The 13,907-nt window shown below is 61.1% G+C and overlaps 1 protein-coding gene across 2 annotated transcripts in view; it reads right to left on the bottom strand.

The window, feature by feature from the left end:
* TRAPPC9 (trafficking protein particle complex subunit 9) overlaps positions 1–13,907 on the bottom strand; it is a 204,773-nt gene that overhangs the window by 49,582 nt on the left and 141,284 nt on the right. For both annotated transcript variants that reach the window (XM_054691956.1, XM_054691955.1), the window contains one exon: positions 7,207–7,317. In XM_054691956.1, the coding sequence (XP_054547931.1) occupies positions 7,207–7,317 (111 nt within the window). The remainder of the gene's footprint in view (positions 1–7,206; positions 7,318–13,907) is intronic.

Here is a 13,907-nt window from a genome sequence, read left to right as displayed (position 1 = left end):
CCTCACCAGCACCCCTTCCCCTCACCGGCACCCCGCTCTTCTGCCTCACCTTCACCTGCTGGCGCCACCTCGTGCCCGCTCTGTCTCACCCCTCAGTGCTGCAGCAGACGTCGAGAAGCTCAGCACGGCGAGCCGCCTCCTCCCCACGTGACCGAGTCCTCTGATGAGCAGCGCGTGGCCTGCCAGCCCTGGCCTCTGGCCAATGCCCGGCACACGGCAAGTGCTGCAGGAAAGGGCGGCCAGACTGAGAGGACCCAGAGCCTGCGTGCGGCTGAGACGTCACCTCCCCAGCGGGAGCCTCCTGGCAGAGCTGACGGGTTTTAAAGCAGAGAAACACTCCCATTTTGTCAACAAAATGTCTCAATTGTACTAAATCGGCCGCCATTAGTAAAAAGGTGCTATTACATCCGATTACACATTCCATCGATTCCCAGTTAAACCTCACGCTTCCCGAGTTAAATGGGGAACACGGCAGAAACAGCTAAGTCAGATTTCCCTCCCACACGCCCAAAGGGCTGTGCCCCGCCTGGGGGGCAGGGGGCGGGGAGCCTGTCCCTTGTCCAGACAGGAGCTCCCGCAGCGGAGGGAGGCAGGAGCCTGCCGGCACATCCCAGCTCCCCTGAGGCGCCTGCCATCCAGGGAAGTCATCTGGCCTCTAAGGCCCTTTCTTGCTTCAAAAATAAGCATGTCAACTCCAAGCTCCCACTTCTGGGATGAGGGTTAGGGACTGGGGCGGCGGGCTGAGCAGACAGCGCTGGCTCCTGCCACAGCCCCCCAGGGCCGGAGGACCGAGCGGCACCGCCCTGCCGGTGGAGCAGCAGAGCGCCGCCTAGAGCCTCGCAGCCAGGCTGTGCGGCCTCCTCTGGTGTCCGAGCATGGACCACGCACCAGAGGGGCTGGGACTGTGCGGCCCAGCCTCCCCTGCCTCACATGCTTCAGACTCCGTCTCGCCCTCCATGAGGCGGGTGCATGTAGTGGGGACTCTGTGCAGGTCAGAGGTGGGGGCTCCCCAGCTGGGTTGCAGGACTCAACACACAGAAGCCGCGGGAATGACGAGCGGGTTCCGGCGTCTCTGCGCCCAGGGCGATGCGCAGGAAGTCCTTAGCCTCAAGGGCAGCCCAGCACGGGCTGGACTGGAGTGACCACTGGGCTCGTCCAAGGGTCGCCTGGACGTGGAGATGCTATGAGAAGGGCTGAGACTCGCGAGGGACACACCCCACTGCCTGAGCCTGCTGAATACACACTCGCCCCCATTCTGACTGGGCTGGGTGAGGGGGTGCCCTTGGGGCGGGGGCAGAAGCACCTGCCGTGACGTGGGAGGTGACAGTGGCGGGAACAGCTGACCGCCTCCGAAGGGAGCCCTCTCTGGCAGAGCTCACTGGGTAGGTGGCAGCGGGAGGCTCGGAGCAAAATGAGAACAAGGCAGTGAATGGGTGGATCAAAGCTCTGGAAGGGAGGGCCTGCTTTGCATTCGAGGCAGCACTGCGCGCGGGCGTCTGAGCAGACAGGCGAGCTGCTGATGCCTCCTGCTCCAGCCGGACGCTGCGAGGACAGGCAGGTAACAGTGACGAGATCAATACGCAAAGACAACTTCAATCCTCCCAGACCTGTCAAATACCCAGGAGCAATTCCAGGCTTGGCCCCACGATGGAGGGAACTTATTAAGCAAAGAGATCTCCTTTTCCACAGACCATAGTGAGTGGGGTCGGAACCGGAACATGACCAGCAGGGGCTGAAAGGAGGGGGTGCAAAGGAGGCCACACGGGGCTGTGCCATGGGCTCAAGCTAGACAGACAGGAGCTACATCATTGGCAACCTGGTGTTGCCCCCCAACTCCCCTTTACTTGATAACAGAGGCTGGCAGGACGAACACTTGCAGGCATGGCCCATGGGCACCAAAGCTTCACGCTGACCCTCCCCTGCGGGCAGGAGCTTGGAGGGTGTGCCAACCCCAGCTAGCTCTGCAGGGCAGATGTCACCTCGCGGGTTGGAGTTCACTCCCCAAAGGCTGACATGGGGCAGTCCCAGCAGAGGGTCACCGCTGAGCGCCCGCCACTGAGCGCCCGCCACCATGGAAGCTGGGAGCCAGACACCCACATCACGGGGAGGCTCCGAGCAGGCAGGCACACGCAAGAACAGCCTCCAAAGGCGGGGTTCGCCAATGGAATCGCGTGGCTTGGACCCCAGCCAGAGGATGGACGCTGTCTCACCAGCACCTCTAACATGAGGCTGCCCGGAGCCCCACCCACAGCGTGTGAAATCTTGCAGCTGAAAGGGGACCAGGCCACTCCCCTACAGTCAAGCAGACACAGGCCCCAGCATCCCCCCAGAGTTGTGCGGAGCTCTGAGCCGAGCCCTCAGTGGTCGGGAAGACCCCTTCTCCGCATGCTGCTTGTCTGCTCAGGGCCGTGGGCATGAGGTGGACCCGGCTGCATGACCACACGTGTCCTGAGATGGCACAGGCAGCCCAGGGGACGCATGCAGGCCCCAACAGTATGTCCGCCCGTCTTGACAGGGCCAGGGCCCTGGCCGGCCATCACGTCCTATCACTGGGTCACCGAGGGCTGCGCGTCCCCGTGGGAGAGAAGGAAGGAGACAGGAATGGACTGTGAGAAATTAAGCCTGTTTCACTCTGAAAACATGACTGATTCATCCCTCTGCACAGGTGATGATGGCCTGTCAGAGAAAGCGTCAAAAATTAAGAGCTGCTCTGCCACACATCCAACTAGAAACCAGAACTCGGGCAGATTTGTGCCTCCACACTCCCCTTACTCATGGGGAACCTGCCAGCGTCTGCAGCACTGTCCCTGCAGCGTGACACAAAGTGAAAAAGGCTGAGGGTGTCGGGGGGCGACGCCAGGGCTGGCGGCTTGGACCTGGAAGGGAGGAGGCACAGCCCGATGGGGCCCAGGGGGCAGCCTGAGCCTTCAGCAGAGGGACGTGCCAGGCCCTGCTCAGGGCAGCCGTCGGGGACAGGCCACCTCGGGGCTCGCGCACGGCCATGCTGGGCCAGGGCTTGCAGGCCCACAGTGGGGTACGTCATGTCTCCTCCCCTCCAGGTACCAGGGGACAGGGTTGGCTGATGGCCCTGCGGTGGGACAGGAGTGTGGGGGCCAGCCCCACAGTCTGCACCAGCATGTGACAGAGCAGGACCTCAGCCTGACCCCCGGCGGGCCAGCCGGTGTGGGGAGGGGGTGCCTCCCACCCACCAGAGAGCACAGGGCCCGCGGCAGGCGGGCAGTGGGCCAGGCGAGGATGGCCAGGGCCAGGACTTCATGAGATGATCGGCTTCTATCCACGTCTCCATCCTCTGCTGACACGGTCACGGGCCTACAGAGAGGTTACGCGGAGCAGAGTTCATTTCTGAGAACAAGCGCAATTGAAAAAGAAAAGCGGGGGCCTGCGGCTGCTCGCCCACCGACGAACGGCTCTGTGCGCCGGCTGCCGGCCTGCGTGGCTGGCAGGGCAGCTGGGTCCCTGCTGTCCAGGACCCGGGCGGGGGCGGCCCTGGGGAGAGGGGGCGAGTGGAGAGGCAGACCTGTCCCTGCAAAGGCATGACGATGCCGGGACAGAGCTGGGGTGCGGCCCTGGGCTGAACTCAGTGCCCCAAAGGAGGAGAGGAGCCCCCAGGCCAATGAGGAAGCCAGGGCGTCTGGCATGCGGCCGAGTGACCCCTGCGTGGGCCGCTTGGGGGTGGCTCAGGGGTTCTGGGGATGGCGCTGCAGGGCCGGGTCACTGCCGCAGCAGGCCATGCTCCTGACGGGTGAGGCCATGGACGCGTGCTCCTGACGGACATACACGGCCATTACGGTGGGGGAAGGCGGGCGCCCAGACAATCCCAATTTCGTGTAAAGTGGCCGAGACGCGGAGACGGGCCGCGTGGAGGTAGCGCATTATCCCGGGGGTGGGGCTAAGCCTAAATTAGAACATCATTTTCCGCGTATGTTTTCTTATTTTCAAAAAGGGACGTGCTATTTTGGGAGGGCTAATGGGCTGTTTCAGAGAGGGCGAGAAAGCCCATTCCTGGGCGGCTGGAGGAGGCAGAGCAGCGCCGGGGCCGGGCCCAGCAGCAGGGATGGGGCCAGCAGAGGCCACACAGGGACACAGAGGGAAGGGAGGGAGGGGGCGGCGCCCCAACAGGAGCCTGTGAGCAGCCAGTGGACACCGGCGGCGTCCAGCAGCACGCAGGAGGCGAGCCGGCAGAGCACAAGAGTGAGGCACACGGACGCAGCCCGCCGCCCACGGTTGCCTCCCCACAGAGGAGGGGCCCAGCGGACCACCACCGGTCGGCAGCACGCAGAGCGGCAACCGTGACGGGTCGAGTACTGCTACCACCCGCTGCCACCCACTGCCACCCACTGGCACTGCCACCCACTGCCGCTGCCACCCACTGTCTCCTGCTGCCACAGTGCTGGGCACCTTCTCCAACCAAGTGCCCCCTCCAGACCCCACTGCCTCCGGGGGCTGGGAAGGTGGACACGGGGAAACAGTGGCCCCACTGTTTAAAGAATACAGAACTTCACATTTAAGGGTATGGTCCACGGGCAGGTGAGACAAGGGCCTCTGGCCACAGGGAGCTGGACACGAGAGACCGCGCCTGCGCCCAGTCCTAACCTCCGCATTTCTAGGTCATGAGGGGAGCCCAGAGGGTTCCTGGGGGATGATTTGGGTCTTCAAGGCTGAAGAAGGCATCAGGCCGCCCGGGCAGGCGAGAGCGCCAGAAAGAGGCGGCAGGTCTCGACAGCGGGGCCCGGCCCTGACAGCACCGTGTCGAGTTGTCTTGGCATTTTCATTTGCCTTTTTCTCCTACGGAACAACTGGAAGCGTCTGCTGAAAGCACAAAGCAGGGTGCACAGGGCTGTGCTTTCAACACACACAGGGATTCTTACGACGTACGCACCCTCCTGACCCGCAATCCAGCCACGGCACTGCTCGGTGTTTACCGAAAGGAGCTGAAAACTTAAGTCCACGCGACAACCTGAACAAGGAGAGAATTCTAACAGCAGAACGCGGAAGCCCCCAGGCTGCACCTCAGCAGGTGCCGGGAAAAACAAGCCCATGCCCCAGTCTCTGGAACATTACTCAGAATGACAAGGGGCTCCCACCCCCAAAGACACGGGGGCTCTCCAGGTGCTGGACCGAGCGGAAGAGGCGGGTCTGGAAAGGCGCCCTGTGTACCCACTACATTAGGCTCCGAGAGAGCCACCAGGGGGCTGCAGGATGGCGGGTCACTGGCCCCCCACCTGGGGACAGGAGGGGCAGGGCCGCCCCAGCTGCAGGACACTCGCCACTCAGCTGCCACCGCCCACCCACCCAGGAGAGGCCCTCGTCCACGCCCCTGAGCCCCCCTGGAGCCTCCCTCAGGGGACACAGCAAGCTCTCCAGGTATCAATATCTGCTGAATGAATATTTTATGAATGAATAAAGAATGCGTGAGTTAGGAGCACTGAGAAATGAGAATTTAAGCAACTTAAGCTGAGCAAGGAGGCAGCCTGAGACACAGGGCTAGACTGGGATCATTTGCCGACGGGGCTGGGAACGTTGCTCAGCCTCGCTGCTGAGCATGAGCCGGGTTCACAACAAGCTGGCAATTGAGACTTTTTTCCAAAACTCGCTCTCTCCTGGTGTCACAGGAAGACCAGACTCATGTTTATTTATCCTTTGGGATCTCAGGCTACAGCAAAACATCGAGACAAGAAAGACAAGGGCAGAGAAAGGTGAGACGGACACGACTCCGGGGACTCGCCCTGGCCAGGAAGCTGCCAGAGCTTAGACCCCAGGAGGCACCTGGGGAGACCTGTCCCTCTGCCCAGGGACACCACCCCATGCCCGCCCCCACCCCAGGGCTGGCCCTCTGCAGGGGCCGGGACAAGGAGATCTGGTGAGTGTCTGCGCTCTGCTCAGAGAAAGGCGTCCGTGCCCCAGGCCACGGGGCCTGCAGGAGCCAGGACCAGCCCCCACGGGTCCCTCGGGGCTCCAAGGCCAGACTCCGCAAGGGCGTCATTAACACAGCCAGGTAACCGACCGCCGCGGAGGAGCAGCGTGGAGAGGGGTAAGTGGGGCCGTCAAGCCCTGCAATATAAGCAGCACCGAGAAGAAAGCGCGGAGCTTATCTTTAGCCCTGAAGACGGTTATAAAAAGACACACGTGAGGAGGAGCCGGCTATGTTATTTCAAAAAACAACTCGAAAAATAATGGCCGTGGATGTAAATAAACACCACACAAGGAGTAAGACACGGTGTGCGTGTGAACAACGCCGGAGGCGCCTGGGACCGTTCCTGGGGGGGGGGGGGCCGGGGGAGGGCAGGGAGGGGGGAGGCTTAGCTATTTTTTTCATCAGCTTATTTTTTTCAACTTTATTCTATGAAAAATTTTCAACGAACTCGAGAGGATTTCCAGCAAACACCCTCGATGGGAGACGCTGCCACGGCAGCCTCCTAGACCTGCTTCACCTCCTAGTGCGCCCCACAGCCTCCACCCACCCCTGTTGCTCCATCACGGCGCCCAGAGCCGGCGGGAGCCACGGCTGCTGCCCACGTCCCTCGCTGGCTACAGCGCCCCCCGAGTTGGCATCCCTGCCGCTGCAGCACTGACCCACAGTGAAGCACAACGGACTGGAAGGGGCGCCCCCACAGTGCCCAGACAGGGGCACAACATGACATCGCCTAGAAACCCCCCTTCCGGGCCACAGGTGCACCGTGAACCCAAGCTGGGCGTGGAGTCCAGGACTGGCCGGGAGAGGCCACAGGGCAGGAGGGGCCACTACCACAGAGGCTTCTCCCAAGGTCTCCAAGCTCCACCCCTGGGGGCACCCCCAAGCCTGGCCTCCCCATCAGTTTCACTCCCCAGGCCTGGGACCTGGGCTTGGGCCACACTGCACCCTTCCCAAGCCCAGGCTGTCCCACCTTGCTTTCCATGGGCTCTGCTGCCCCCACATCAACCCCCAGCACCCCCAGGCGCAGGTTCCTTGAGGGCTGCGCAGTGAAAGGGCGGCCCAGGGGTCCCCATGGCTCAGTGGGCTGCCCCGAGATGCGCCCGCCCAGCTCTGCCTCACCCTACACTTGGCTTCAATTTGAAACCACATCTGATTTTTGCACAGCCTAGAACTGTGCTGTGACACCTCGGCAGGGACGAGGTCTGGGGGCACAGTGAGGGCCTCCCCAGGGGACGCTGAGGACGGCAAGGTGGCACAGGGTAGGCACTTACCGCTGGCACTCGCTGGGGTGCAGGATCAGCTCCTCATCACTCCGGGCAGTCACCGCCAGCTCGTGGTCCGTGGAGTTGAAGACGTCCAGCAGCAGGTGGCACTGCCGGGTGCTGCGGGAGAGACAAGAAGGTCAGCTCACCCCAGCCAAGGAGGCCGGCGATGGAGCAGGGGCACAAGCCCTCCTAGCCTCAAGCATGAGCGGCTCAGCCAGCTGACAAGGGTGAGGAGCACGGCACTCACCCCATTCCAAGAGTCACGAGCCACTGGCAAGAGTTCCCGGGTTTCTATAGGCAGAGCATGGGGTGTCAGGCACAGCCGTGGGGGCTGCAACAGTCACGGGCAAGCGTGTTGCCGGGAGAGGGACCCACATGTGGAAACACTCCCCGGTTCTCCCTACCACACGAGGAGAAAGGAAGGACCCCAGCTCATGGTGGCGCTGCCACGGGGCACCCCAGGAGGCCCCTGTGAGCCCATACTGCCCACGGGCTGTACCACTTAAGGGCTGGTGCTCTGGTCCTCGGAGCACCCAGTCACCACCCAAGGATGCACCCTCGGGCAGGACCAAGGGGGTGGGCGGGGGGGGCAGCACGGCTCAGCCAGGAGGACAGGGTCTGGGACCTTCTGTCCCACGACGACAGGCCTGGAGGGGAGAAGGTGTCAGCCGCGCCGCCCCTCCCTGGAGATGAGCAGGACGCCAGGAAGCGCACAGCCGCCGCTCAGAGGTGACCAGCACACGTCTCAAGAGTGGCTGCAGCATGGGAGCCAGGAGGAGTCGGGAGAGGATGAGCTGTGAGCCACCGAGGCAGCCCCACCATCCCCCGCTGCCCAGCAGGCTCCCCAGCTATGCAGCCAACACTGCCCGTCCTCACGCCGCTGCGTGGGTCCCTCATAGCCCAGCACGGGCCCAAAGCCAGCTCAGTGCCCCGCCCCAGGGTCCCAGCGGGTGCTGTGGTGCCACAGCTCACCGCAGCCACAGGCCTGACCTGGAGAACAGGTAGGGGAGCAGGGATGGGTCCGCCCGGACCACTATCCGCCCCCAGAAGCAGGAGATGCCAGTGCAGGAGGAAGGGGCTCAGGCTGGCCCCTGGGCCACTGACAGCCCAGCGTGACTTCAAATCGCAGCCCTCCACAGGGGGCCTGAAGTCTGTGTTTCCTGCAGCGTGAGGCCAGGCTCTGCGGGCTCTGAGGGAGGGGCGGAGGCCCAGGGCAGCGGCACCCGCCCTGATCGTCATCACCAGGCCTTTCAAGCCCCGCTGGGGTGGGCAGGGAGACGAGGCTCAGGAGGGGAGAACCATACTCCCTGTGCTGCCCGTCCCATCCTCCCGGAGAAGGACTCTGGGTGCAGGGTCCCATCACTCGCCAGGGGGCTGGCACGTGTGTGCACACATGTACACAAACACAGCCATCCCCAAAGGCCAGAGGCGCGTGTGCAGCACCCACCCACCCTCCCCCTCGGGTAGGCGCATCAAAGGAACCTATTCCTCGTCCCCCAGTGCTCAGCCGCCGCCCAAGTCTGGGCTCCCTGGGGGTGCCCCCCCCCCCCTGACGTTTAGCACTCGGAAAATATTCATTAACGCTGACAGCTGCCTACAAGCGCCTCTTCACTCGGCGGCGCACAGAGAAGCGGGCTCCCCGGGGCGGATGCCTAATCCGCCCCTGTCAAAGCGTCGTGAGAGCCTCCATCACAGCAAACCTGTCATCAGAAAAGGAAACGCGAAAGTCATTATCCGCAGAGGAAAACCCAAGTGATGGTTACAAGCAGAGGAGGTTCAAACACGCGGTCTTCACTCGGGACGCAGCCGGGCCCACGGCCGGGCACCAGGGGGCCACGGTCCCCGGGGCCTGCAGCCTCACGCCCTGCCCGCCGGGACGCCCCGCTGGGCACGGCCACCTCACGCGACGACTTGCTGAAAGACTGATGCTCTTAGCGAACACACAGTTTGCTTTGGATTCTTGCCGGGTCCTTGGTTTGCTTGTTCCTGGCTCCAAGTCCTGAGGTGCCGGCAGGTCCAGGAGCGCCAGCTGGGAGGGGCCACCTCCGCGGTGGGGAGAGCAGGGCCGAGGCCCAGCGGGGGGAACGTTCTGGGAATCAGCATGATTATCTGGGGAATCGTGGTTTAGGGAAGGGGCCGAGGCTGCGGGTGGTGGGGGGTGTTCATTCCAGGCAGGGAGGACGGTGTGCAGAGCCTCCTTGAGGCGAAAATGCACCCACCCCACCTGAGTACGGCTTAGCTCAGCTAACCAGGCACACACCAACCGGGCACCTGCCCTATGCCAGGCACCGCTGCAGGCGCTCGGTCATGGGGGTGAGCGACACAGAGAGAGTCTCTGCTCTCATGGACATCACCCTGATAGGAGGGAGGAGGGACAGAAAGATGGGGGGGTGAGAAAATGTTAAATAAACTATTTTGACAATTTTATATAATGAGGAAAAGCGGGTCTGTGAAGTTGCTGAATACAGAGGGGTAAGGCCGCGCAAAGGCGGCGCTGCTCCTCCACATCAACCCAACCCAGTCGGTCACAAGATACAGCTTTTAAGAAAACACATTTACAAAAGCAAGGCACCGAGGAATAAATCTAACACGATGGATATAGAGGAAACAATTATGGAGAAAGTGCTCAAGTTTTATAGCATGATATTAAGGAAGATGAATAAATGCAAAAGTTATGTTCCAGGATGGGAAGATGACATTTTTGAAGAGCCACCTCTTCTCAGTATTATGTAAACTCAATACAACTCAATAAAAAATCCCAACAAAGTTTTAGTTTTGGTCAAACAAAAAATTTATTTGTAAGACCAGAGGGCTACGAACATGAAAAACAAAGATGAGGAAGATTTGGGGGCGGGAGTCTGCCAAGCCGATGTCAAAAATTGCCATAAAGTTATGAGTGAACAGCCCAGAACAGACGTCTGGACATTTGGGGGCTGGACATGTGGCCACGATGGTGGTGCTGATTAGAGAGAAGTGTGCACTGAACAGTGTTGGCGCAAATAATTAATGCAGACAGAAATGCTATCACTCCCTTCCACCATGAACAAAAGTAAACTCCGAATAGACTGAATAACTAGACATAAAAGGCAACACCTAAAATCCTCCACAAGAAAACGCAGGTGGATAGCTGACGACTTTGAAAGTGAGAAGGGTTTCTCACACGCACTACGAGACACACACACTGTGAAGTGGGCTTGAGAGAGGGGACCAGGCGCACACGGGGGAGGCGGGCTACTCTCTCCAGCAGCGGGGTGACCCACTGGATCCTCAAATGCAGAAGAATGCACCTGCTGCTCTTCCCTCATCTATAAAAAGTTACCGTAAAATGGATTAAGGGCACGGACAGCAGGCTTGAAACTGCAGAACTACTAGAAGAAAAGCGGCGGGAAGCCTTTGACATTTGGGCAATGATTCTGGAGGAACCCACAAGCACGGGCAGCTGGAAAAATAACAGACGAGGGCGTTGTCCTGAACGGAAAGGCTCCAGCACAGCAAAGGAAAGCAGCGGCGCACAGGGCGGTCAGCACCGCGGGTGTTTGGAGGCCGCGCGTCTGATGGGACTTAACCGCTGTCTAAGGAACTCTGACAACTCAAAAAAAAAAAAAAACCTGGTTAAAATATTAATTACTGCCTAAGGCCTTGAACAGACATTTCTCAAAAGAAGACATGAAATGGCCAACAGGCACTTGAAAAGGCGCCTTAACATCACTGACTGCCAGGGAAATCCACCTCAAACCCACACTATCCCCTCAACCCTGCCAGGTGGTGTCCGTGCGGAGACAAGGGCTGCTGGGAGTTAAGGAATGGAGAGAAACCCAAACATGCTGCTTCCCACACCTCCCCCCTCCCCTCCCCCTGGAAACAGCGCCAAGGGCTCCGACACCAGGTGTTGGCTAAGATGTAGATCAACAAGAAGTGGGGGATGTGCGCCCCGCCGCTTGGGAGCACAGAACACGGTCCCCCTCTCTGACCCACAGCCCAGCCCTGAGGCTTGAGCCTCCATCGGCTCCTGTGAGTTCAGCACAGGACGGATTCTAAGGTGTTCACTGCAGCATTATTTATAAAACCACAGAACTGCTTTTACCTGAGTGCATGGCGGCCAGAGCGGACCCCGCAGCTGGCACGGCCACCCCTGGAGCCGCCCCGAGGAGTGTGCAGTTGAGGAGACCGACGGGCCTCGGCAGGGAGCCTCGTGCTGGTGGAGTCGGGTGAGCAGGGACACGGGTGCATTCAGCACGGCACGCAGTTGTCTCAAGCTTAAAGCCCCGAGTGCACTACACCGCTTAGAACGCCCACTGGCAGGTGGCGGTCACTCCGGGCGCGAGTGGCAGGGAGGGGACAGTGTCACAGAGAACTGTCACATTCCAATCCTTTCAACTGGAAGAATCGGGGCAAACACGCCTTAGCGAAATGTCCAAAGTTGAGAAATCTGTGCTGCGGGTAGGTTATGCCCCGTCCTGTTGTTTCTACCTGGCATGCTTTATATAAAGTGCTCCCAGGTGGCTTAGAATACTGACTTGGCCTGGGGTCCCCCAAAAGCAGAGCCTGAGGGAAGAGCTGGTGCAGGGGTGGGGGTAGGAGGGAGCGAGCAGAGCAGGGCGGAGGAGGGGTGCTGTCCCTGGACCCTGCGTGTGGTGGGCTCCCCCACTGGTCCCCCGAGGAGTCCTGGGGACTGTGCCTCAGAACTGGGCATCCGAGGCAAGGGGGGATTCTCTGCCAGGCGCTGGACTCGCTGGTCAAGCCTCCCCCATGGGGTCAGTGCTCTCATGCTTCACGCCCGCCCCAGGCTGCAGCTCTGAGCAGGCATTTAGAATTTTCCAGAAATGCCGAGGCACTCAGCCAGCTGAGGCGAGGTGCTGCCAGGTCACCCCTGCATAAGCCCGTTGCCACAGCGATGGCTGCAGGGTGCGGCGGGCCAGGACGTGAGGCAGAGAACAGCACCTGTGATGCAGATGTATTTCCACAGTGAAGCGCATCTCCTGAGAGCAGAGCAGGGATAGAAGCTGGCCTCGGCGGGGCAGAGGAGGGCCTCAAGGAAGACCATTTGACTTGAGCCACGAGACCAAGCTGTCGTGTGATGGTCTCGGGGCTGCTCCTGAGGAGACGCGCTAATGGCCAGATCTCGAGGCCGGGGGATCAGGGCGGAGCGGGCGGGGGGAGAGGCAGAAAATCACCGCTGGAGGAAGGGCGTGAAAGGGTTCAGAGCTATTCTAAGCTGACGGGAAGCTATTTTTAGAGTTTAAAGCAGATGAATGACATGCATTGCTTTGGTGGGTTTTTTTTTTTTTTTTTTCAAGTTGAATTTCAATTGTGGAGAAGACAGAGCAGCACAAAGAACCCGCGGTCTCTCTCGCGGCGCAGCTAGAAATCACGGCTCCAGCGCGGGCGGCTACGGAGACTCGGGAGCAAGTCGTGGAAGGTGGGCTGGGGGAGGAGGCCAGAGTCCAAGTTCCTCCCGTGGGGGTGAGTTTTCACTGCCCTCCAGGCCCGCACGCAGCGCTGAGGACGCCCCTGCCCCCAGGAGGCGCGGCGCCGAGCACGGGACGGGACCCCCGAGTCTCCTGTCCCCCCTTCCTGGCAGGAACAGGAGGGAGCCACGCGCACCCGGTGGGAAGCGCTCCCTGCCCCAGGAGCGGAGGCCCAGGACAGTCCCACCCGCTCTCTGCCCTCTGGCCAGGCAGTCCCATGGGAAGGGAGGGGCGAGCGGGGCCCTGGAACGTGTTGGGGAGACGAGCGGGAGAGAGATGAGGAGCCTGTGACGAAGGGGTGCACGACCAGGCCCCCCTGTGCTGAGCACCGGTGGGGGCTGGGACACCCGCCCAGGGCAGGGTCTGGGGACACACGGTGGGCGTGACACACGGTGCCCGCACGGCAGGCCGGTCCCAGGCCAGCGCGGGCCCCTCTGCTCGGTGTTGAGGCTTCAGACTTCAAACACGCCAAGCAGTGTGTGCCACTTGTTAACAGAAGGCCCTTAAGTCGTGAAAACTGATAGTTTTCAAACAAACATCAGCAAATTTAATAACAGGGCAATGTGAAAATGGGCCTCTTACACGTGCGGATCTTACTAATTCAGTGACACGTCAGGAGGACATAAAAGCCCCCAATGCCTGTGAGCAAAGGCGGGACATGGGCTCCTGACCGCTGACCCCTGGGCAGGGGGAGCGGATCCACACACGCCAATAATCAGGGGGACGGCCCGGCGGGCTGGTCGTGGCAGGCTGTAGCGGCGGATGGCACAGGGCGGGTTCTCTGTGATCGAGCAGACAGGTGGAGAGTCCTGGAGCCCTCGGTGGCTTTGCAGGCTTTTATTGGGATTGACCAGGTACACGGCAGGCAGGGGTCCGGGGGGCCAGGGGCCTGGCAGGCCTCCCAGCCCAGTCTTCAGTCTTTCTGGGCTCCCTGGCCTTCTCTCCTGGCCTCTGCTCCTCTGCTCCTCTGCTGGTTCTCCGCACCAGGCTGGGAGGGAGGAGGCTCGGCGTCCAGCAGGGCAGCGGGCCCAATCCATTTCCACTCCCTAACCACATTAGCGCAGCTCGGTGCAAAAAGCCAATCCAAAGCAACTGATCTTCCAAATAGGCGTCAGCTGAGAGCTGTGACGGCCCCCTACGGAGTCGGTAACAAGCACCTCTGCACGGTGCTTCTGCACCCCTCTGCTCGGAGAAGCTGCCCCTGCGTGTTTAGTTTGATTCTTTCACCACCCGGTGAGC

The sequence above is a fragment of the Talpa occidentalis genome, unplaced genomic scaffold, assembly GCF_014898055.3.
Source record: "Talpa occidentalis isolate TD23 unplaced genomic scaffold, MPIMG_talOcc4v2.1, whole genome shotgun sequence".
Lineage (NCBI taxonomy): Eukaryota > Metazoa > Chordata > Mammalia > Eulipotyphla > Talpidae > Talpa > Talpa occidentalis.
The sequence above is the reverse complement of the archived record's forward strand: the minus strand, read 5'-3'. Positions and strand labels throughout refer to the sequence as shown.